Source organism: Nomascus leucogenys, chromosome 4, assembly GCF_006542625.1.
Source record: "Nomascus leucogenys isolate Asia chromosome 4, Asia_NLE_v1, whole genome shotgun sequence".
Taxonomy (NCBI): Eukaryota; Metazoa; Chordata; class Mammalia; order Primates; family Hylobatidae; genus Nomascus; species Nomascus leucogenys.
In genome coordinates this window covers 95029205-95055731 of record NC_044384.1, presented here as the reverse complement: position 1 = coordinate 95055731, position 26527 = coordinate 95029205, and the positions used below count along the sequence as shown (strand labels likewise).

Sequence of the window (26527 nt, the reverse complement as noted above, 5' to 3'; positions counted from 1 at the left end):
AGGAGATCGAGACCATCCTGGCTAACACGGTGAAACCCCGTCTCTACTAAAAACACAAAAAAGTAGCCGGGCATGGTGGCGGGTGCCCCAGCTACTTGGGAGGCTGAGGCAAGAGAATGGCATGAACCCGGGAGGCGGAGCTTGCAGTGAGCCGAGATTGTGCCACTGCACTCCAGCCTGGGTGACACAGCAAGACTCCATCTCAAAAAAGAATACAAACTTGAAATGCAAAATTACTTAAAAAGAAATAAATGAGAAACACCTAAAAATGCCAAGTCTGACAGTCACTAGTTTTAGTTAAGCACGCTACCCTTCTTCCTCTGTCCCATTTCTCGTTTCGTTTATTATAATTAGTATGGCTTTCTCATCATTTTAATTATTGATGAAGCCTGATTTTTACCCACAACTATTTTTTCACATACACAGAATTAGTTACCAACAAAGACAGTACCAAAAAATAAGTATCTTATTTATTGAGTGTGTATCATGTGCACAGTGACAGGAAATGCAGCAGTTTGTTGTGAACAATGCTTTGGAGTCAGTCAGAACTGACTTCGGATTGTGCCACTAACTTTATAACTTTTGGTAAAGTTATTTAACTTATCTGAGATGATTTTCTCATCTGCAAAATTAGGATAATAATGCCTACCACTCAAGAACTATTAATAAATGAGTTCATATACATAAAGTACCTAGCACACAGTAAACAAAACTCTCAAGACATGTCACAAGATAAGACAGTATGTGTCAGTAAGTGCTAACAGTTTCAGCACAGATTGCAAATCCAGCATAAACTAAAGGAGGAGACCATTAAGGAGAATAGACAGAAAGCTGAGGAGAAATATGAACTGCAAAGATATAAGGCTTGAAAGAAATGGAAGCTACTTCAGGAAAAAAAAGAGGGAAATAAAAGACTGACCATGACATACTCTAGAGAGAAAGAGATGACCCTTAACCAAGACATGTGAGAGAAAAGTGGGAAACATGGCTGGACATGGCTAGTCTATAACGAAGCCTTAAAAGGCAAGTATATAAGATGAGATTGGTAGCAAATTAGCAAAGCAATACTGAGAAGAACATGATACCGAAACAGGTGCAAGAAGGTAGTAAGTCAGGAAGGCCACCAAAGAGATAAAGAACACGGACAAAGAGTAACAACATTGGAAAGAGAAAGAGACACACAGGTTAACTAAAGAAAAAACCATGACAGTTACTGCAAAGAACAGTAATGTCAAATAGAACTTTCTGCAATAATGAAATGTTCTCTCTGTGTACTAATACAATGGTGTGGTTGTTGAAATGTATTTTAATTCAAACTTAAACAACAACATATGGCTAGTGGCTACCATATTGAATACCGTAACAATAAAAGAAGTAAAAGGAGAGCAGAATGAGCATGGTGGCTGACGACTGTAATCCCAGCACTTTGGGAGGCCAAGACAGACAGATCACTTGAGGTCAGGAGTTCAAGACCAGCCTGGCCAACATGGCAAAACCCTGTCTCTACTAAAGATATAAAAATTAGCCAGGCATGGTAGTACATGACTGTAATTCCAGCTATGGGTGAGACTCAGGCACGAGAATCATTTGAACCAGGTAGGCAAAGGTTGCAGTGAGCCAAGACTGAGCCATTGCACTACAGCCTGGGTGACGGAGTGAGACTTTGTCTCCAAAAGTAAATAAATAAATAAAAAGAGCAGAAAAGTGAAAAGTGAGGATACAAATACAGATTGCTAAGAGCAAAAGTGTAAAAAGACACTTATCTGACTAACCTAGACTAAGATACACTGAATTTGAAGAGACAAGTTGCTTCATAAAAAACATAAGAATACTGAGTTCTGCCATAATCACTCAGAGGAGCAATAGCAACACAAAACGTGGATTGTTATGTCAACTTTCTCTGAATGCAAAAGAACTCATTCTGTGCTTATCAACTAGTAGTGTTAAGATCTTAAAAATCTAGATTAAAGTATTTTAGCTGACTTGCAATATTGAAACAAACACACTTAAAACAAGCACCTTACATGTCTATCTTTTTCTATCAACTAAAACAAAACAAAGGAAAAAAGAACAACAAAAAAAGAAAAACCCAAAGATATTCCTGGATTCTTGGGGTAGAAAAGAATATGTGTATGCATATTTTATTTTCCAATTCAGAAGGTTCCTTTTCATTATGCAACAGCCTAAAAGATACTAATATTCTGACATTATACTTCTTCAACTATAAAAATAAAGGAATATGGCTGGGCGTGGTGGCTCATGCCTGTAATTCCAGCACTTTGGGAGGCCGAGGTGGGCGGATCACGAGGGTCAGAAGATCGAGACCATCCTGGCTCACATCGTGAAACCCCATCTCTACTAAAAATACAAAAAATTAACTGGGCGTGGTGGCAGGCGCCTGCAGTCCCAGCTACTCGGGAGGCTGAGGCAGGAGAATGGTGTGAACCCAGGAGGTGGAGCTTGCAGTGAGCCAAGATCATTCCAACTCCACTCCAGCCTTGGCGAGACATCGAGACTCCGTCTCAAAAAAAATAAAGGAATATAAAAGGACAAGAGCTCTGATTAGTAGTATTATGTCATGTTAACCTAAACCAAACAATTTAGAAATCTGACGTACCAGGGCAGGAATTGTAAAGTATTTCCTGTACTGGGCCACGTAGCAAATATTTTAGGCTTTGTGGGCCATACCGTCTCAGTGCCAACTCTGCCATTACAGCATGAGAGCAGCTACATACACATAAATAAATGGGCATGGCTGTATTCAAATACAACTTTCTTTACAAAAATAGTGGACAGGCTGAATTTGACCCTCAGGCTTTAATTTATATGCCCCTCTACTACAGGAAAGAACAGAACTACTTTATCTTTGGCTGTTATTACAAGAGCAATCTGATATTTTACCTTCATACGGATGGCAATTTTCAGATAAATTACTGGTTTTGGCGAGCTTTCTCCTATTTTCAGGTAGATCCTCAAGCTTCCTCTTCAAGACAGTTTTGCTTCTCATATCTTCTGTGTCTGAGTCCCCACCCACATTCTTTTTCCTACACTGAATTAAATTAATCAATTCTTTGACTCTATCCTTATCATAATCCAAAGAATGAGATGATCTTTGCTTTCCAGATATAATGGCTTCACCTCTTGAGTTATTTCGTTTTCCAAATTTCATTTTTGTACCATTCATTTCTTCTTCTTGACCTTCATAATCTGAAAGTGGACTAAACTGTTGAAGTTTTCTATTTTCTTCAAATAGTTCTTTTAATTTACAAATAGGTAACTGATACACTTCAGGCCGAAAAATATAGGCATGCAAACAAGTATCAATATGGGATTTATTTCTGGGAGCTGAGTATAAGAACTTTTTATCATCTAATCGTGAATCATATGGAAACATAATAAACTCTCGTTTACCTGAACCAAAACCTCGCTTAAAAAATTCACTTACATACTTTTCAACAACAGAATGAAAATTTATAGCGCTTATATTTTTGAATTCCTTTCGACACTGAATCAAAGAAAATTGTAAAAATTGAGCTATTTTTAATACATCTGGCATGGTCTCATGCCTCTCCTGTGGTGCTGCACTGGTTGAACCTTTTTGCGCTGTAAATATAAAAAAAAAAAAAAAAAAAAAAAAAAAAGCAAACCATGTTAGCAATCAAGAAACGAATCAAATACAGATCTAAGTATTGCCAAATAAGTATAAAAACATTTATACATTAATGTTGAACCAGACGAGTATGTACCCTAGTACATATATACAATATAGCAAATATATGAATAGCATGCTTGTAAAGTCCAGGATCCTAAAACAGGCCAATAAGAAACTAAAACAAATGAAAAAGCAGAATGCATTTTTAAAGGAAAAACCACCCACTCATTGAAGATCTCACTTCCTACTCCCCCCAGGAAATTCAAATAGTGGCAAGCAACATGTAAGAAGAAATAGAGACAGAACAAGATCTGAGGCTCCAAGCAAAATAGTCCTGCATGTCATCCCTTCCTCTTATAAAGTAGTAACTAACTTCACAAGAACAGATATGTAGATGCTGAGTAGCCACAACTGAGAAACTCATCCTTAATCCAACAGTAAAATAAAGCCATTAGTGGGAACTTTAGCTTAACACATAGTATTAAAGTTCATTCTTAGAAAAGGTAGTTAACAAATCTTGTCTTAATATCTGCGCCAAAAATTCTTATTAATTTTGAATGGCCTAATATTTATCCTGGCAAATGATGCTTTAGAGTTACTAAAATTTGAATGCAAAATTTAACTAAGCTAAAAAATAATCATACAAAACCCTCATAGATTGGGCGTAGTGGCTCATGCCTGTAATCCCAGCAGCTTGGGAGGCTGAAGTAGTTGGATTGCTTCAGGCCAGGAGTTCAAGAACAACCTAGACAACATAGTGAGATACTGCTTCTAAAGGAAAAAAAAAAAAATTTAAACTTAGCTAGGTGTGCTGGTGCACGCCTGTAATCCCAAGCTACTCAAGAGGCGGAGGCAGGAGAATCACCTGAGCCTAGGAGGGAGGGCAAGGCTGTATGTAGTGAGCCATGATCGCACCACTGCCTGAGCAACAGAGTGAGACTCTATCTCTAAAATAAATAAATAAGTAACCCTCATAACTAAGCTACAGTACTATAACAATTATAATCAAGCTTTATGAGAGCACTGATAAACACAAATTAATTTTTCATAGTTAAAAAAAAATTGTTGGCCAGGCACAGCGGCTCACGCCTGTAATCCCAGCACTTTGGGAGACCGAGGCAGGAGGATCACTTGAGGTCAGGAGTTCGAGACCAGCCTGGCCAACATGGTGAAACCCCGTCTCTACTAAAAATACAAAAAAATTAGCTGGGCATGGTGGTGGATGCCTTGTAATTCCAGCTACTCAAGAGGCTGAGGCAGGAGAATCACTTGAACCTGGGAGGTGGAGGTTGCAGTGAACTGAGATCGTACCACTGCACTCCAGCCTGGGCAAGAAGAGCAAAACTCTGTCTCAAAAAAAAAAAAAAAACATATAATTTGTGTCTTATATTGCTAATACCTCTTAACCCCCAGTATTTCCTGAAACATGATGTAAGAAAGACAAAATGTTTAGTAAGTTATCTGGAAAATTTCAATGAAATGTTAAGTATCTATAAGTAACCAGATTTAGATATTCAAAGAACTTACAAGTAACTAGGCTTCTAGGTTCTTGAAATAGAAACAAAGCATGTAGGACTCGAGACTTGGCAGTCTGATATTCTAAAAAACAGAAGCCAAACTCATTAGCAATGTGTTGTAACTAAAAAGTTAAGACAGAATTGTAAAAATTAAGGAGAGACCACCTACCATATGGAGGAACCATCTGATAAGGGGAGAGAAGAAAAAGGTATCCTCGGTCTCCCAGAGGTTTAACAAGAACCTGTATTTTGAGGGGAAGGAAGAAGTTGTATCTGCTTTATTATTATTCACCATAAGGCAGACACACAGCATTTTCTACTAATTGTAAAGAAAAAAAGTTCTTAATCATCTTTTAAGAAAAAATATTGCTAATGAATTAGTTAACTCTTTCTACCAACTCTGCTGATTAACAGGATTCCAATCACATAAAAATTCCTTGGTTTTCATAACATTAATGAGAAAATGTTACTGAAAGAACTCCCCTAACTGCAAAACCACGTTAATTTTTCCCTGAAGCTAAAATACAAGAACGAAACTAAAGACTTCAAATATTTTCTTCATCAATTCAAAAGACATGTTTATTAATGGCCAGGGTAATGTGCTAGATGCTAGATATAAAACATGCTTCGAAACACTGCGTTGCAGGAGTTCAGACTAATCGCAACCCCAATGTGTTGCCATAATCTAACTGCACACATATTACATGAACACTTTTCACATGTAAGGCACTTTGCCCAGAGATATCCAAATACAAGCAACACAAGATCCTTGATCACAAGCAGTTTATAATTAGGGAGACAGAGTACCACAATAAATACCAGTAATTACATAAGACAGAAAAGTTCCCTAAGAGATTTACAATATAACAGAAATGGAAAAATACAGTTTGTTTACGGTAGTAAAAGATGGTCAAGAAAGCTTTACTGAAGGTGTATCAAAAGTGGATTTTGAAGGATGGGTACACTCACAAGAGCCTGAGATTATAGGAAGGACATTTCAGTAGAGGCAACACCATGAGCAAACGTGAGTTATAATGGACAGTTTACAAACATCACAGCATTTATCACTGGCAACAGGGTGAGGACAGACTAGGATAAACATGTAAGACAAGTCAGGAATGAAAGATCATGGGTTAGCTGTAAAAAGACCAGAAGCCAGGTTGGCCAGGAATGTCCTTGAGAGCATACCCCTTTGAACTAGTGTTTCCTTAAAACAACAGTAAGAAAGACTTGACAGCACTGTGCAGGAGGCAGAAAAACAATCTAATGCAAATAATTTATTTCAGGGGCTACTGCAATAGTTCACAATGTTTTGGGTAAATGAGAAACTGAGCATGGCAACTGAACACAAAAGGATACCTGAGTTCTGAAAGAAAACTCGTACTACCTAAATTCCTACTAAAACAATTCCAGTAAACAACGTCTGTATAAAAACGAATAATTCAGAGGACAAAAAGTAACTGTGCTACTAATTCACATTTAATAAAAACATTGTTTGAACACTCAAAAGTGGTGTTGTGTTTGGGGGTTTCAGGTAGTGTAGCTGACCACCTTCTCCAGGGTCAACTTCTCCTTCAGTTCAATCTGTGCCAAAAATGAGTCTTAGATACCTGGTGCTCAAGGAGTTTATTTTAGTGGAAGCAGGCTGGTGGCGTGAGCCAGATAAAGTCAGGGGGTCAGAAGACTAATGACTAGGAAGGTCTCCATCTGAAGACCATTCTAAACTTTGGGGAATCTTTCCCCATTTTTATTGCCTGGATTCCGTGAGGGTCAGTTATCAGGTCTTTCTTTTATAAAGGAAGTTTAAATATTCTTGTAAGGGTGAACTTTGTTGTAAGGTTCCTAATAGTTACATCTGTGCTGAGGTGGCCTTGTTTCCTAAAAATCCCAGGGCCAAGGTTAAAAATCCTGAGGCCAAGTTACATCATACTGCTGACATACAGTATTGGCCCTGTAAGACATTTAACCGGAGCCGGGCACGGTGGCTCACGCTTGTAATCCCAGCACTTTGGGAGGCCGAGGCGGGCGCATCACGAGGTCAGGAGATCGAGACCATGGTGAAACCCCGTCTCTACTAAAAATACAAAAAAATTAGCTGGGCGTGGTGGTGGGCACCTGTAGTCCCAGCTACTCGGAGAGGCTGAGGCAGGAGAATGGCGTGAACCCGGGAGGCGGAGCTTGCAGTGAGCCAAGATTGTGCCACTGCACTCCAGCCTGGGTAACAGAGCGAGACTCCGTCTCAAAAAAAAAAAAAGACATTTAACTGGGTCTTACGGCTACCATTTATAACCACGCTAAGTCTCTTAGAGTATACTACAAGTGGACAATGTACCTGAAAATTTTGTTTCAAATACTTTTATCCAAAATATTTTAGATAATACTTCTTTTAATATTTTGTCCAAACTCCTAGTTGATGAAATAAAAAGTTAGGAAGCACAAGTAAGATTTTCATGTTTTGTGCGCACTGACGAAAACCAATTAGATGCCTTTAACCTCTCACTCACTCCAAATACTAGGTTTTATAAATTCCACTACCAGTAACCTAAAGATTCCTGTACTTTAAGGGGGCCCTATGTTTCCAGAAATCCATGGAGTACAGGCAATCTATAATCAGAAACAACACTAAGGCTGACAGAGGCTTCAGCGGTTGTATCTGTGGCTTCAGCCCAATGAAATCCATTCAACTTTGCAGAAAAGAAAAATCCTGGAAATTGTGCTCCTGTTGCCTCTATTTTAGCTGTTTGGTTATTCTTAAAAAAAAAAAAAAAAAAAAAAAAGGTATTAATCCAATCTCTGGGGTTTTTAATTATTCTACTATTTTAAATTTCCAGATAACACTAAAGGTATTATGGCACTCCCCCACCCCCACAAAAAAATAGTATAAATACATGTACAATGGCCAGGCACAGTGGCTCATGCCTGTAATCTCAGCACTTTGGGAAGCTGAAGTGGGAGGACTGCTTGAAGCCAGGAGTTGAAGACCAACCTGGGCAACACAGCAAGACCCCAACTCTACAAAAAAAATTTAAAAAGTAGCCATGTGTGGCATCATATGCCTATAGTCCTGGCTACTTGGAAAGCTAAGGTGGGAGAATTGCCTGATCCTGAGAGTTCAAGCTGTGAAGCTGTGATTGTGCCACGCACTTATAACTTCAGCCTAGGCAACAGAGTAAGTCCTGTCTCAAAAAAAAAAAAAAAAAAAAAGCTTAGAAGGAAATAAGCTACACTAAAGTGAGATTCAGCAGAAAAAAAAAGATTCAAACACTCAAAGCCATCAAAAATTGGAATTATCAGATGCAAAAATGAAATCTTTAAAGACATAAAATAATTGGAAGAATTAAAAACATTTTCACACAAAAATGTTTACACTAATATTCATAGCACCATTATTCATAGTAGCCAAGAAATAGAAATAATTGATAAAAGAACAAACAAAATGTGGTATTATCTACACAATGAAAGAATACTGGGCCATAAAACAGAATGAAGTTCTGATATATGCTACAACATCAATGAGCCTTGAAAATTACGCTTAGTAAAAGAAGCCAGGCACTGAAGGCCACATATTGCTTGACTCTATTTATATAAAATGTTCAGAGCAGATAAATCCATAGAGACAGAAGTAGATTAATGGCTGTTAGGGATTGGGAAGGGGGAATGTACAGTGAATTCTAAGATGAAAATGTTCGGGAATTAGATAGTGTTGATGGTTGCACAACAGTGTGAATCTACTTAAAAAAAAAAAAAAAACCATGAAATTATATACTTTAAAATGGCTAAAATGGCCGGGCACGGTGGTGCACACCTGTAATGCCAGCACTCTAGGAGGCCAAGTTCAAGAACAGCCCAGGCAATATGGCAAAACTCTGTCTCTACAAAACATACAAAAATCAGGCAGGTGTGGTGGTATGCACCTGCAGCCCCAGCTACCCAGGAGGATGAGGTAAAAGGATCACTGGACCCCAGAAAGTCGAGGGTGCAGTGAGCCAGGATCACACCACTGCACTCCAGCCTGGATGACAAAGCAAGACCCTGCCTATTAAAAAAAAAATGGCTAAAATGGTTAATTTTATGTTATGTGAATTTTATTTCACTTAAAAAATATTGGCAAAGAATACCGGAATATAACGTGCACCTCCTATAACTCTGCCTGGCATATAATAGGTACTCACTAAATACTTCTGAAAGAATTAACAAGAACCTGCTATAAAATAACCAGGCAGATCCAAAAAATTCAAATATAACTTTTAAAAATAAAAAACATTCCCTGTGAAATTAAAAACACAATAAATAAATAAAGCAACAAATGAGACATCGCTAAATACAGGATTTTTAAACTAGAAGATAGTTATGATGAAGTTACTTAGAATGCAGCACAGAGAAACAAATAGATGGAAAACATAAGACAAGGTTAACAGACGTGGAAAATATGCCTCTTCAGAGTCCTAAAAAGACAGGCCAGGCTGGGTGCAGTGGCTCACGCCTGTAATCCCAGCACTTTGGGAGGCCAAGGCCAGTGGATCACCTGAGGTCAGGAGTTCACGACCACTGGCCAACATGGCAAAACCCTGTCTCTACTAAATACACGAAATTAGCCAGGCGTGGTGGCACACACCTACAATCCCAGCTACTCGGGAGGCTGAAACAGGAGAATTGCTTGAACCCAGGAGGTGGAGGTTGCAGTCAGCCAAGACCATGCCACTGCACACCAGCCTGGTTGACAGAGTGAGACTCCGTCTCAAAAATTAAAAAAAAAAAAGACAGGCTAAAGAAAATGAGGAAGAAGTACAATAAAAGAGATAACTAATTTTCCAGAAAAAAAGACATAAATCCACAGATATGAAAGGAAAATATATACCAAGCTGGATAAATAGAAATCTACACCTAGATACTGTAACTGCTAAACATCAAAGACCAAAAAAAAAAAAGATTTAAAAAGTAGCCAGGGGGCAGCAGGGGACCTACAAATGAACAATTAGACTGAGAGCTAACCCCTAAACAAAAACAGAAGCCAGAAGACACTGCAGCATAGTCGAAGTGCAAGAAAATAGCAGTCAACCCAGAATTGTGTACCCAGCACCCAACAATTATAGATTATACATTTTTCTCAAACACAGAACTCAAACACAGAAGGAGCATGTACAAAAATTGACCACATAGTAGATCTTAAAGTCTCAACAAATTTCAAATAATCACCATTGTTGATTATAATGCCATTAAATTAGAAATAAAGACAAAAGTATCCCTGTTTCCCTATACACATACCTCTACATCATATATCAAAGTTTAAAAAAAATTGGAAACTAAAAAATAAAAATTTCTTAGAAATGAATAATGAAAATACTGCACATTAAAACGTGAAATGCAACTAAAGCAGTACTTACAACTGAGTATTTATTGACTATTTTTCTGACTTAAAGACAGAAATAGCAAAACAAGTCTCAAAAAAGTAAAAGTTGGCCAGGGTTGGTGACTCACCCTGGTAATCCCAGCTCTGTGGGAGGCCGAGGCAGGCAGATAACTTGAGCCCCAGGAGTTTGAGACCAATCTGGGCAACATGATGAAACCCTGTCTCTACCAAAAATACAAAAATTAGCCAGGTGTCATGGAGCATGCCTGTAATCCCAGCTACTTGGGAGGCTGAGGCAGGACAATCTCTTGAACCCGGGAGGCAGAGGTTGCAGTGAGCTGAGATTGTGCCATTGCACTCCGGCCTGGGGGACAAGAGCGAAACTCTGTCTCAAAAAAAAAAAAGACAGAGATGGTATAAGAAAGGAAAATTGCAGGTCAATCTCATTCATCATCACAGATACAAAATTCCTAAACAAAAGCCAAACCCCACAATTTACTTCAAAAGCTGTGGCAGGGGTGGGCAGGGCTCAGGGGGTTGTTTCTATACAAGCAATGCCGGGGTAGTTTAATATTGGAAAACTGTAAATATAACTCACCTTAGTAGGTCTACAGAATAAATACCATGTGTGATGGTTAATTTTTTATGTCAACTTGATTTGGCCAGGGAGTGCCCAGGTATTTAATCAAGTATTTTTCTGGGTGTTCCTGTCAAGTTATTTTCGGATGAGTTTACAACCAATAGACTGAGTAAAACAGGCCAATCCCTAATGTAGGTTGGCCATATCCAATCAGCTGAAGGCCTAAATAGAACAAAAGGCAAACCCTAACCCCCACAAAAAGAGAATTCCTCCTGTCTTCCAAGTTGGGATGTCAACTGTTCCCTGCCTTCAGACTTGAATTGAAACACTGGCTCTTCCTGAGTCTTGAGCCTGCCAGCCTTAGAACTATACCATTGGCAGTCCTGGTTCTTGCACCTGCATACTCAGACTGAAACTATACCACTGGCTCTCCTGGGTCTCCAGCTTGTTAACTGCAGATATGATCTTGGGATATGTCAGCCTCCATAAATGTGTGAGCCAATTCTTTACAATAAATCTCTTTTTACATACCACCCCCACCATACACTATTGGTTCTGTTTCTCTGCAGAACCCTAAAATACTGTGTGACCAGATTGATAAATGCAACCCCCGCCCCAAAACAAAAACCATTTGCTAAAATTCAAAATCCATTTATGGTTAAAAAAATAAAGAAGCAAAGTTTAAAACATAAAAAATTACTGTGGACTTCCTACTTAATGGTAAAATGTTATAAGGCTTTTTTTCCTTTAAATCAAGAAGGCAAGAATGCCCAAAATCACCATTTTTATTCAACTTCTTAGTACAGATCCTAGACTGCACATTAACATGGAAAAAGAAATAGTATATAGTAGTTCCCTCTTATCTGTAGAGGATATATTACAAGACCCCCAGTGAATGTCTGAAACCACAGATAGTAACAAACCCTATGTTTTTTCCTATGTATACATACCTATATAATAAAGTTTAACTTTTAAATTAGGCATACTAAGAGACTAATGACAATAATTAATAATAAAACAGAACATGCTGGGCATGGTGGCTCATGCCTATAATACCAGCACTTTGGGAGGTCGAGGCATGAGGGTTGCTTAAGGCCAGGAGTTTGAGACAAGCCTGGGAAACACAGTAAGACCCCGTTCTCTATTAAAATTTTTTTAAAAAATAGATAAATTTTGGCCGGGCACGGTGGCTCACGCTTGTAATCCCAGCATTTTGGGAGGCTGAGGCGGGCGGATCACGAGGTCAGGAGATCGAGACCGCGGTGAAACCCCGTCTCTACTAAAAATACAAAAACTTAGCCGGGCGTGGTGGCGGGCGCCTATAGTCCCAGCTACTCGGAGAGGCTGAGGCAGGAGAATGGCGTGAACCCGGGAGGCGGAGCTTGCAGTGAGCCGAGATTGCGCCACTGCACTCCAGCCTGGGTGACACAGCAAGACTCCGTCTCAAAAAAAAAAAAAAAAAAAAAAAAGATAAATTTTAAAAACTAGCTGTGCATGGTGGTATACACCTGCAGCCGAGCTACCCAGGAGGCTGAGGTGGGAGAATCACTTAAGACTAGGAGTTCAAGGCTGCAGTAGCTATGATCATATCACACCACTGTACTCCAGCCTGGGCAACAGAATGAGATCCTGTCCCCCCACCAAAAAAATAGAGTAACTGTAGCAACTTATAATAATAAGGGTTACATAATGTGGTCTCTCTCTCTCTCTCAAAATCTTATTGTATTGTACTCACCCTTCTTATGATGACGTGAGATGATGAAATGCCTATGTGATGAGATGGAAGTGAGGCTGATGACATAGACATTGTGATGCAGCATTAGGCTACTACTGAAAACTAATTTAGAACTTATTAATTATTTCTGGAACTTTCCATTTAGTATTTTCAGACAACAGCTGACCACAGGTAACTGAAACTACAGAAAGCAAAACCAAGGATAATAGGGGACTGCTATAAAGATGAGGGGAAAAAAATAAAACCTTCCAGATAATGAATTCTATATAGAAACCCCCAAAAATGTACAAAAATAAACACTTCATTCAAATTTCACATTGATCTGCATTAAATCAATATGTAAATATCGATTACATTTCTATATATACAAGAAACAGAAAATGTACTAACATGGAAAATACTATTCACGGGCCAGGAGTGGCAGCTCACACCTGTAATCCCAGCACTTTAGGAGGTTGAGGCAGGCAAATCACTTGAGGTCAAGAGTTCAAGACCAGCCTGGCCAACATGGCAAAACCCCATCTCTACAAAAAATACAAAAAAAATTAGCCAGGTATGGTGGTGCATGCCTGTAGTCCCAGCTACCCGGGAGGCTGAGGCAGGAGAATTCCTTGAACCTGGGAGGCGGAGGATGCAGTGAGCTGAGATCACACCACTGCATTCCAGCCTAGGTGAGAGAGCGAGAATCTGTCCCCCTCCCCCCGCAAAAAAAAGAAAGAAAATACTATTTACAAAAGCATCAAAAAATGTAAGACAGCTGGGGATAAATCTAACAAAAAATGAGCAAGACTTGTATCCAGAAAATTCCAAAACTCTATTAAAAGAATACACTAGGCTGGGCGCAGTGGCTCACACCTGTGATCCCAGCACTTTAGGAGGCTGAGGTGGGCAGCTGATGAGGTCAGGAGTTCGAGACCAGCCTGACCAACATGGAGGAAGTCCCGTCTCTACTAAAAATACACAATTAACCAGGCGTGGTGGAGCATGCCTGTAATCCCAGCTACTCTGGAGGCTGAGGCAGGAGAACTGCTTGAACCCAGGAGGAGGAGGTTGCGGTGAGCCGAGATCGCACCATTGCACTCCAACCTGGGCAACAAGAGCGAAACTCCGTCAAAAAAAAAAAAAGAATACACTAAAGAAAGGGCGAGATGGCCAGGCACGGTGGCTCACGCCTGTAATCCCAGCACTTTCGGAGGCCAAGGCGGGCAGATCATGAGGTCAAGAGTTCGAGACTAGCCTGGCCTACATGGTAAAACCCCATCTCTACTAAGAATACAAAAATTAGCTGAGCATGGTGGCGGGCGCCTGTAATCCCAGCTACTCCAGAGACTGAGGCAAGGGAATCACTTGAACTCAGGAGGCAGAGATTGCAGTGAGCCGAGATCACGCCACTGCACTCCAGCCCAGCAACAGAGCGAGACTCCGTCTCAAAAAGAAAAAAAAAAGTCAATATAATCTTATTTCGTTTATCATCTCCCTGGGTGAAAAGAAAACTTCCCTGGATTTCTAAGTACTATTGCAAAAAGTCCTAGCCTTCTAATATACAAAAATGTATATGATATAAAGATAAGGGAATGTTCGCTTTCATATCCCCCACAAATATTTTACTCTTCACATACCTTAAGATTTAGATCTGTAGCCATTTATCTAGTTAATTGCTCTGCTCCACAATAATAAAACTTATTTCATCTCCCTGAGGGCATCAAGTGGGGTAGATTAAGAGATTACAGCAAAGAGATGTTCCTAGGTTAAGTCCAGAGGTGCCAAGAAGACTATGGAGATCTCCCTAGGTATTTACATTTCAATATGGAATGAGTTCCCAGGAATTTGGAAATGTCTCTTGGTCCAAGAGGGCTAAATAAATGGCTCCTGAAGAGATATTATTTATATACCAAAGAGTTGGAGTTAATATTCATAACATTTCAAAGAGACACATTCAGGATAGGAGGGAATAGCTGCCTCTTCCCTTTTATAAGCAAAGAGAAATATTTGTCCCCATCGCTTACCTATGTAGTATGCAGCTACTCAGGATAAGTGGCTTAGGTCTGCATGCCCTAGGGAGTTAAGGACTAGGGCAAAGGAGGGCCAATACATTTTTACTTACTGTGGGGTATTCACAAAATCTGTCTCTGATTCAGAAAACCTTGTGTGCGTATCTTAGACAAAATTTAAAAATCAGTATTCCTCAATGCACTGCTCATTATCAAGAGAACTATGAATAAAGTAGCTATAGATGGAATAATCCCAGTGAGGCCTGCTGGAAAACGGACAGCCACACAATTCCTAGGTACATTAGATTCTAGGAGTGTATCCTTGTGGAATGCTAGCAACCTTTAAGATCTAGGATTTTACTTTACTTCTTGATTCTGGAAAAGACCCAGTCTTCCATGAACATAATGTAATACTTGGTCAGGTGAGAAACAAAATGCCATCTTTCCTATCCTGATCCTCACTATCAGTAACTGAAAAGATATTGTAATTTTCTGATAAACCCCTCATTGTCCAAATTCTCAATACTCACTGTCTGAAACACAAAAACCAAATAGATTTGAGTGACTCAGTATCTCTCCATATCCAAACCTACTATCTCAACTTTCACTTTCTGAACTCGGGAACTGAATAAATTTTGATAAGGAATGCTTTCATCGTAGTCAGGCTTTCAGAGGAAAACAAGCAATGTAATATAAACATAAAATTATGTTCATATGCAGTGAGAAAGTAAGAAGGAAGGGCCGGGCGCGATGGCTCACCCAACACTTTGGGAGGCCGAGGCGGGTGGATCACTTGAGGTCAGGAGTTTGAGATCAGCCTGGGCAACATGATAAAACCCCGTCTCTACTAAAAATACAAAAATTAGCTGGGTGTCGTGGCACATGCCTCTAATCCCAGCTACTCGAGAAGCTGAGGCAGAAGAATCGCTTGAATCTGGAAGGTTGAACCCGGAGGTTGCAGTGAGCTGAGACTGTGCCACTGCACTCCAGCCTGGGCGAGACAGAGTCTGTCTCAAAAAAAAAAAAAAAAAAAAAAAAAAAAAGGAGAGAGACAGAGAAAGTGTGTGTGTGTGTGTGTGTGTGTGTGTGTGTGTGTGTGTGTGTGTTTTAATTCTAGGACATTTAATTGAAAGGTTTCTAGCCTGTAAGTCAAAGAGTCGCAAGGGTTTTATAACTCTGCCTATAAGTTTTATGTCAATCTGACCATCCCATCTATAAACAAGAGACTGATTAAGCATATACATATGAAAATAATTAAATTCTATGTAGCCATTAAACATGAAGTTGCACATTCTGAAACTCAAAGATATTTGACTGCCATTCGACTACCTGGAAACTGAGGCTCAACAAAGAGAGAAGTAAAAAGTCAACTGTTGTAAAACTTGTATTAAATGGCACACCTATGCAAAAAAGTTGTATCCCTCTTTCTTGGAACTTCCCACCACCATTTAGCAAGACAAAAAGAAACCTTGGAACAGCCACTTCCCTTCTCTACAACCACCTCCTCACCTTCAGCTAAACCACATATATTGGCATCACATTCATTTTCCATTCACTTCTCAACCCATCACAATCTGAAGTTTGACCCAATCCCTCTACCCAAACTAGATACACTTCAGTATTAAATTGGACCTTACCTCAAAAATATCCCATAAATCATCTCTTCTTATATCATTATCTTTCTCATCCCAGCCACCACCACCCTGTAATGTAATAGTTTCTACCTCATCTCCCCTCTTCAATTTATTCTCTACAGAGTAACATAATTATTCAAAACACAGATCTATGTTGCATACACTTTCAAAGTTTCAATGCACACCCTTGAAAACCCTTCAAAATCTGCTGCTCTTAGGATCAAATCTAAATTTCCAAACACTTGAACATTGCCTGAATGACGCTATATGACACAGGTCCCTACTACTTTCCCCCAACTACTCTAGTGTTCCTTTATCTCCTCAACCTCACCGAGTTTATTGTTCCTGGATTTTCTTTTTTCTTGTTTTTTGAGATGGAGTCTCGCTTTTGTCGCCCAGGCTGCAGCGCAATGGCACGATCTTGGTTCACCACAACCTCTGCCTCCCGGGTTCAAGCGATTCTCCTGCCTCAGCCTCCCGAGTAGCTGAGATTACACCACACCAAGCTAATTTTGTATTTTTAGTAGAGACACAGTTTCTCCATGTTGGTCAAGATGGTCTCGATCTCCTGATCTCATGATCTGCCCGCCTCGGCCTCCCAAAGTGCTGGGATTATAGGCATGAGCCACTTCGCCCAGCCTGACAATCAAATTCTTAATCACAAAGTGTAATAAAGGTATTTCATGGGGGCTGGGCACGGTGGCTCACGCCTCTAATTCCAGCATTTTGGGAGGCTGAGGCGGGCAGATCACGAGGTCAGGAGATTGAGACCACCCTGGACAACACGGTGAAACCCCGTCTCTACTAAAAATACAAAAATTAGCTGGGTGTGGTGGTGTGCACATGTAATCCCAGCTACTCGGAAGGCTGAGGCAGGAGAATTGCTTGAACCCAGAAAGGCGGAGATTACAGTGAGCCGAGATCACGCCACTGTACTCCAGCCTGGTGAGACAGCAAGACTCTGTCTCAAAAAAAAAAAAAAAAAAAGATATTCATGGGAAAGACTGGTTTGCACAAGCTCCAATACCATGGCCCAAATACAAGAATACCAGAACCACAGTAAAACACTGTTAACTAAACAGCAGCAACAGACAGACACCTCATGGTACTTTCAGAGGCAAAAATAAACTGAAACACTAATATGATCACACATGAATACGCATATTTGTAAGAAAGAATGAGAAACATTAAAAAACCTTTCACTCACAAGTTTTTCTCTGTCTAGTTTTTGCAGTAAACTCTCCATGTTACTTCCAATTCTTGTCTTTTCTACAACTTCATAAAGGCTGCAATACATTCCATTCTTCAAAACTGACATAAGAAAAATACATAGTAAATATCCAAACCAAGTCTGCTTCCAATGCATTTCAATAAAATTAAATTACCTTACCTTCATTTGGACCTAAGTATGTTTCCTTATAAAACAGTGCTGGAGGGATTTTCTGTTTCAGATGATCAATACTCATAACTGTTTCAACATCTAACTTCTCAGGTCTGAAAGAAAATTTAAAAAACATGTTTGCCTTATCTGTATTTTCAACTCTAGCAATCTTAACATATACACATAAAAGTTTACTTGATGTAAAATAGAAGAGCATATCTACTAATATCTCACCTTATTCTAAACATCTTTTGTTTTGTTTGTGACAGTCTCACTCTGTCACCTAGGCTAGAGTGCAGTGGTGTGATCACAGGTCACTGCAGCTTCAACCTCCTAGGATCAAGTGATTCTCCCACCTCAACCTACAGGGCAGCTCGGACTACAGGCATGTGCCACCACGCTGGGGTAATTTTGGTTTTTTTGGGTCTTTTTGTAGAGACAAGGTCTCCTTACGTTGCTCAGGCTGGTCTCAAATTCCCGGTCTCAAGTGATCCTCCCACCTCAGCCTCCCAAAGTGTTGGGATTACAGGAGTGAGCCACTATGCCCAACAGTAAAGGGGATTTGATACTGGAAGTCCAGATATATACATAGGCAGATAGCTAGCCAGGCAATATTTCCAACCTTCCATCCTTAAGCCAGAAACTAAAAGGCTGTCACTTTATTAAGGACAACTGAAGTATAAACTGTTAATCTTCATACATTTATGAAGGCCCACAATGATGGAAGCAAGAGATTTTAGACCTTTCTATACCAACATATGCTGCATAGGACTGAAAACAGCCTGTATATTTTAACTCACCAAATCAAAGTTCTTCCCAACAAAGAACTGGTAACTTTTAAGTCTACTATATTCAAAATGCTAAATAAAAAATATGTATCTACTTAGGATAAAACTAAAAAATTGTATTTCAGACTTAAATCACTAAGAAAAAGTTTTAGGCCCGGCGCGGTGGCTCACACCTGTAATCCCAACGCTTTGAGGCCAAGGTGGGAGGATCATATGAGGTCAGGAGTTCGAGACCAGCCTGATTGACATGGCAAAGCCCCGTCTCTACTAAAAATACAAAAAAAAAAAAAAATTAGCTGGGTATGGTGGCGGGAGCCTATAATCCCAGCTACTCAGGAGGCTGAGATGAGAGAATCGCTTGAACCCGGGAGGCGAAGGTTGCAGTGAGCCGAGATTGCACCACTGCACTCTAGACTGAGTGACAAGAGGGAAACTCCGTCTCAAAAAAAAAAAAAAGATAAAGTTTTATACTGTAAATGTACTGACTAGCCTATCCTCAAATCAAGACAGAGAGGTAGAGGACTCATACTGCCAAATTACCTAATTTCAAATCAACCTTTTAAAAAACAAACCAACATTTATACTGAAGTTCTTATGAAGCAAAATAAAATTTAAATACGAAAAAGAAATTAAGGAAAATGGCTCAAGAAAGTGATAAAATTAGCAACCACGAACTGCTCTTTACTTATACTTACAGTTTGATAGGCAAAAAAGCACGAGTAGCTGACCTCAGAGAAATATAACACAAAAGTTTTCCTTTATTTAAAAGCTGTCCTTTCCACAAGGTATAGTTATATTTATCTAAATAAAAAGAATATAATGACACAGCTTAGTCACTTGGCAGCCCAGAGAAGTGAGTGCACATTTATTAGAAATGAGAGGGAAAATATCTAGAAACAAGGTTTAAGTAGGAGGGGGAAAAAAAAAAACAGTGACTCTTCTACACTTCTATTTACTAAGAGTTCAAATATTAGGATTTTTGCTTCAGGTATTTATCCCCTACAAAATCATTCCAGTTGCAAAGAGTAACAAATATATCTGTCTAAATGTCATTATCAGAAAAGTTGGGGAGCAAAGACAAGATAATTATTCATCTCTTATTTCCTCCAAAGGGACACTGTATGAGATCTGGTTGATTATATGAATGCCTACAGTGTCCTGTATCTTCTATTCATTGTGTTTTCATTATAAAGAAACTTTAAAATAGGCCGGGCATGGTGGCTCACACCTGTAACCCCAACACTTTGGGAGGCCAAGGCAGGTGGATCATTTAAGGTTAGGAGTTCGAGACCAGCCTGGCCAACATGGTGAAACCCCATCTCTACTAAAAATACAAAAAATTAGCCGGGTGTGGTGGCGGGTGCCTGTAATCCTAGCTACTCAGGAGGAGGCTGAGGCTGGAGAATCGCTGGAACCCAGGAGGCAGAGGTTGCAGTGAGCTGAGATCATGCCACTGCACTCCAGCCTGGGCAACAGAGTGAGACTCTGTCTCAGAAAAGAAAAAACAAACAAACTTTAAAATAGTTTAATGTCAATGCTACTTTCAACCTTCTCTAATTCTAACTCCTATACCTCTGGTGAATTTAATACTTTTAAAAAGCTGAGTTATGAAACCTGTTTTATTTTTTGTCTTTTTCAATTACAGTGCTAAAACCTTTTGTTCTATTCACAGTAGCAGATTTTCAAAGGAGATCTTATGCTTGGACAACCAAACGCGCTGATGCTATAACATAACTTTTTTTCATACTTTGCAGATTTTCATTCATTATAAAAATAATACAAAGCACTTAATCTTTTGCTATATGTACTTATTCTTTCCATTTATAAAACTAAAGAAAACATAAATCTCTTACCTATGTTTCTATCTGCATTAAAGCTGTTAGATCTACAAATTTTTTAAAAGAAAAACATTACTCATTAGTATAATCATAAAAATTAACATGTAAGACTTTGATATAAGTACAATTTTTAATGGCATACTACAGTTAAGTCCTTCTTCCAGGTAGGAAGAACAAAGAAATTACTCATTACAAAATCTAGTAAATCCAAGTCTACTTAAAGAAAACAGAAGTACTTACTTTGCTCAAATTACCACATTTACCCAAATTTAAGGGAGCTGTTTTTTCCAAAAATATTAACCAAGAGAGAACAGTGTCCACCAAAGTCTCTTGTCAATTATTTTGTTGGCATTGGAAGACACGGCCTCAATATATAAATATATTAATTCATCATTCAATAAATACGTACTAAGCTCTTATTATTTACCAGGCACAGTTCTAGGTAATAGGATTATAGAGATAAACAGAACAAAGTTCCAACCTACATAAATCTAATGAGGAAAACAGAAAACAATGGTATATAACAGATCATGATGGTTTTAAGTGCTATAAAAAGAGACATAAGAGTATAGAGGTAAAAAAAAAAAAAAGAGAGAGAGAGAAACCTCAATGGTAAGGAGATACGTGAAGAAATGTAGAATGAATTATGCAGCTTACTGGGGAAAGAGAGAGAACAGCAGATGCAGAGGCCCTGAAGCAGGAGCATTCATGGAATATTCAAGGTACAAGGATGGATGTTCAATCAATGCTCCTTTGAAATGATATAGAGGTCAAGAGATGGAATCAAAGAGGAGGCAAAGAAATTAACAGTCATTATTCCTGGGGGCATGACCTCATAATTGTAAGTGCTAGATGTCTTTTAAAGACTACTTATAAAAAACACTATAGTGAAAGTATGTATCACAGTGATCATAAATTTAGAGCCAGAAAAAATGAAAGCCACAACTGTCTTGATACTATGTCAGTTGGTACCTGTGGCTATAGATGGTTTCCAAGGATTATTCACCTACATGAAAAAAGGACCGTAAATGGAGGAGAAGATAATTTGATCTGGAAAACTGACAAAGAAGTCAACCTCAAAAATGTACATATATGTTTCATGATATATGGTTTTAAAACAGCAGTATTTCTAAATTAATAGATATCATACATGACTTCAAATACGTATAGACACCCAAAGTAAGAATGAGCAGACATTTGACCATCTCACCTACATCCCTATAAATTTACTTATTCCACTTGGCTAAAACATTTTTAGAATCACCACATGGGGAAAAAAATGGTAACTGCTTCCTATTTGGTCACCTTATACTAGAGCTTGTAAGAAATACTCAGTAACACAAGAACAGAAAACCAAAAAAAAAAAGAAAGAAATCATCAGGCCAAGTGTGGCAGCTCATGCCTATAATCCTAGTGCTTTGGAATACCAAGGCAGGAGAACTGCTTGAGGCCAGGACTTTGAGACTAGCCTGGGCAACACAGCAAGACCCATTTCCACAAAAACTAAAAATAAACCAGACATGATGGTGCATGCCTGTAGTCCCAGCTACTTGGGAGGATCGCTTGCACACAGGGGTTTGAGGCTGCCAGCAAGCTTCATGATTGCACTGCTTTACTCACTGCAACCTGGGCAACAGAGCAAGACCGTGTCTCTAAAGAAAAAAAAAAAAAGAAACCAACGGTCCTCAACACTGGCTGAAAATCAGAATCACCTGGAAGCTTTTAAAAACTATCAATGCCTTGACTGCCCACTAAATATATGATTGGTTTGTGGTGAGGCATAAGCATCCTTTGTAGAAGTTCCCCATTTCCAAGGGTGCAATACACAAAATCTTTTTTTTTTTTTTTTTTTAAATACAGATGGAGTCTCGCTCTGTCGCCCAGGCTGTAGTGCAGTGGTGCGATCACGGCCCACTGCCAATCTCCACCGCCCAGGTTCAAGGGATTCTCTTGCCTCAGCCTCCCAAGTAGCTAGGACTATAGGCACATACCACCACGTCCAGCTAATTTTTTTGTAGTTTTAGTAGAGACACAATTTCACCATGTTGGCCAGGCTGTTCTTGAACTCCTGACCTCAGGTGATCCACCCACCTCAGCCTCCCCAAGTGCTGGGATTACAGGCGTGAGCCACTGCGCCTGGCCAAAATCTCACTTTTTAAAACTGCCACTTACTGGCTGGGTGCGGTGGCTCACGCCTGTAATCCCAGCACTTTGCCAGGCCGAGGCAGGTGGATCACGAGGTCAGGAGATAGAGACCATCCTGGGTAACACAGTGAAACCCCGTTTCTACTAAAAATACAAAAAAATTAGCCAGGCGTGGTGGTATGCGCCTTTAGTCCCAGCTACTCGGGAGGCTGAGGCAGAATGGCGTGAACCCGGGAGGCGGAGCTTGCAGTGAGCCGAGATCCTGCCAATGCACTCCAGCCTGGGGGACAGAGAGAGACTTCATCTCAAAACAAACAAAACCTGCCACTTACTCAACTACACAAACCTTCATTTCTAAGGAAGAGATTAACCAGATGAGGTTTAAATTTTAGCTTGTATTTACTTCCACATGGTAAACTGTCTGTTCTTCACACTGACCATTTAAAAGTCATTGTAAACACTTCAGTCTCCAACCAACTTCAAGGGAAGTTAAAAAAAAAAAAAAAAAATGGGAAGGAAACAAAATGGTCCTCCTAACTCAGTAGTGCAGGATCTGTAGTAGAATTATCACTGTGGATGATGTCTAAAACTCCTAAGTCTTACCTTGATGAAGGTACAAACTTCGGAGTTTGTATATCATCTTTGTAAGTAAAAGACACAACTGCATATGGACAAACGTGTCTTGGTCTTCGCCTTAGCTCATCAAAGCCATACTCATAAAAATAATACTAAAAATAAGAAAATGCAAAATTAACTTCTTTAAAAAGGCAAGGTGAAACCTTATATTTATCTGCCTGATTTCTGAGAAATAGAAAACCATACATGCACTTCTGACAAAAAGTGTCTTTAAGCTCTGCGTGCCAATTTAACTAAAATAATTAGTACTTTGTATTCATTTTGTGATATAAAATATTCTGCATGTAAGTGCGTAAGATCCCAGAGTATTACTAACTATTCCAAAAGTTTACTTCTGAAGAGTTGACCACTGAGAGTTTCCTAATAAAAATATTATAAACAGAGTCAAAGCTCCCAGGTCAGCTCAGAATAACCAATCTAATACAAAAAGCAAAATACTAAGAACACAATCTCAACTAAACCAAACTATGGTTTTACTATTTCAAAAGAAAAACACACCTGGGCTCCAATTGCAAACAAAGTAGCAAAGACGGAAAAGAATCTGAACATAGGTGACAAAGATAGCTGACCCTCTTCCCATTACCCATCAGTCTTTCCCCTTCACCTCTTCACCACATTCAGTATAGTACAGTTTTGTAACTTTCAGAGTAGTGATTTTCACTTTAAGAATGCCTGAGTTTATGAACACAGTAGTACAGTCCTTCAAAGTCCATTCCCGTGGGAAACTATTGATTTCAATAATGTCATTATTGCTCTAAAAATGGCTGGAGTTTTTTAAAAACACAAGGCCAGTTTGCAAGTCCTTCTAGAAAAGCCAATAACTATCTTACATGTATACTTCACACCTACCAATATTGCTACTGTCCAGAGGGTAATCAAATGAGTCAATTCCAAATGACTTTGGTGAATGTAATTTTTGCTAAAAGCCCACAACAATAGTTCTTAAAATTTTATTTTACATAAATAAAGCTAAATTAAAGAAAGAACATTTCCAGGGAAGTTAACATTACTACTTTTCACAAACAGTCCATTTGGTTATAGACATTTTTTTAAATGTTAAAAAGAACAGGTGCTGGGTGTGGTGGCTCACACCTGTAATCCCAAGTTTTTGGGAGGCTGAGGCAGGCAGGATCACCTGAGGTCAGGAGTTTGAGGCCAACATGGTGAAACCCCATCTCTACTAAAAATATATAAAAAATTAGCCAGGTCAGGTGGCAGGCACCTTTAATCCCAGCTACCTGGGAGGCTGAGGCAGGAGAATCATTTGAACCTGGGGGGCGGAGGTTGCAGTCAGCCAAGATTACGCCGCCACACTCCAGACTGGACAACAGAGCGAGACTCTGTCTCAAAGTAACAAAATACTAATAATTAAAAAACAAGAATAGGGAGGCTAAAGTGGGAAGATCACTTGAGCCCAGGAGTTCTAGACCAGCCTGGGCAAAACAGTGAGACCCCCATCTCTATTTAAAAAAACAAACACAAAAACAAAAAAACCATTGCTTTATAGTCAAACCTCATATAAAAACTTAACACTAAAGCTCATCAAATGTTACTCTTATATATGTGTAGTATATGTCAATTATACTTGAATAAGGCTTAAAAAATAGTTCTAGGTTTGCATCTTTAATAATGTTAATAAAGATAGAAAATACCTATCAAACCAATAGTACAAAATGTTATGCATTAAGATTATTTCAAGGGGTTTCAACTTTACCTTGAAAGATGTGTAGTATCTTATTAGGCAAGAGATCTTTCTAGGCCAGGAAATGCCAAGGTTTCAAAATGAAATGAGGTGTGTTGAGGGCAATCATCATATAAAAACCAAGCCACAGTCCACTGGCAGGAAGAGCTAGACTAGGGAGTCTATAAATACTACCCTGTAACCTTGAAGACCCACTCTATGTTTCTGAGACATCTCAGAAAACACTGAACAAACAGCAGCAACAGACACTGGAGTCTGGAAGTGATATGCAGACACCAGAATCTAGACTAGTGTGGGGACAGAGAGAACTGAAAGGGAGACATTTTAAAGGATTTGGTAACAAACAGGTATGAGGTCATAACATTACAACGGATCCTGGCACCTACCTGAGTAAGCTCATAGGCTCTGTAAGCCAAAAGTGATGTAATTCGATTGGCATTCTTTGACACGTGACATTCATGCTTTGGTGTGGGGTCCAAAGCACTTTTATTTAACATAGATTCCAAACTTTTTACACCCATGGGGTCATATATACTCTTTATTTTACCCTAAAATAGAGAAAACCTTTTAAGTGCCTACCTAAATCTAATTGTTGACTATATAACATTAATGTTATGAAATACTTCTTTGAATATAGATCAACTATCCCAACCATTTTTTCCCTTTAATATCTCACAGAACAGCTGGGCGTGGTGACTCCCGCCTGTAATCCCAGCACTTTGGGAGGCCAAGGCAGGCGGATCACCTGAGGTCAGGAGTTCGAGACCAGCCTGGCCAATGTGGCGAAACCGTCTCTACTAAAAATACAAAAATTAGCCGGGCATGGTGGCACACGCTTGTAATCCCAGCTACTCAGGAGGCTACAGCAGGCAGAACTGCTTGAACCTGGGTGGCGGAGGTTGCGGTGAGCCAAGATTGTGCCACTGCACTCCAGCCTGGGTGACAGAGTGAGACTCTGTCTCCAAAAAATAAATAAAATAATATCTCATAGAACACTTTTACCAAATTTCAAGCAGTAAGAAAAAGCTAATCACTAAAAAAAAAAAAAAAAAAAAAAAATTTGAACTTGCTATTAAACAAGTAAACAGAAACTCCATTCATAATACTCTTCACTAATATAAATCATATTATCAACATATTACTCTCTACATTCCTTTCTTTGGAAAGGAAAACAAACTCTTAAGTACGGTTAGCTTAGATCAAAGACGGCAAATAGGCCAGGCACAGGGGCTCACACCTGTAATCCCAGCACTTTGGGAGGCTGAGGCGGGTGGATCACGAGGTCAGGAGATCAAGACCATCCTGGCTAACATGGTAAAACCCTATCTCTACTAAAAATACAAAAAATTAGCCGGGCTTGGTGTCGGGCACCTGTAGTTCCAGCTACTCTGGAGACTCAGGCAGGAGAATGGCATGAACTCGGGAGGCGGAGCTTGCAGTGAGCCAAGATGGCGCCACTGCACTCCATCCAGCCTGGGCAACAGAGCGAGACTCCGTCTCAAAAAACCAAAAACCAAAAAACAACACACACACACGAAAAGATGGCAAATAAACCATTTTCAAAAGTATCTTTAACTA

At 39.4% G+C, this 26527-nt stretch overlaps 1 protein-coding gene across 8 annotated transcripts in view; it reads right to left on the bottom strand.

The window, feature by feature from the left end:
• Positions 1-26527, bottom strand: part of TASOR (transcription activation suppressor) — a 65899-nt gene that overhangs the window by 23936 nt on the left and 15436 nt on the right. For 7 of the 8 annotated variants that reach the window (XM_012499161.2, XM_003257209.4, XM_030811572.1 and 4 more), the window contains exons 6-14: positions 25336-25497; positions 23215-23339; positions 20482-20513; positions 19324-19429; positions 17850-17953; positions 17667-17770; positions 5339-5411; positions 5180-5251; positions 2902-3603 (exon numbers count right to left, since the gene is read on the bottom strand). In XM_012499161.2, coding sequence (XP_012354615.1) covers positions 2902-3603; positions 5180-5251; positions 5339-5411; positions 17667-17770; positions 17850-17953; positions 19324-19429; positions 20482-20513; positions 23215-23339; positions 25336-25497 — 1480 coding nt within the window. The remainder of the gene's footprint in view (positions 1-2901; positions 3604-5179; positions 5252-5338; positions 5412-17666; positions 17771-17849; positions 17954-19323; positions 19430-20481; positions 20514-23214; positions 23340-25335; positions 25498-26527) is intronic. The other variant, XM_030811574.1, reaches the window with a different exon arrangement.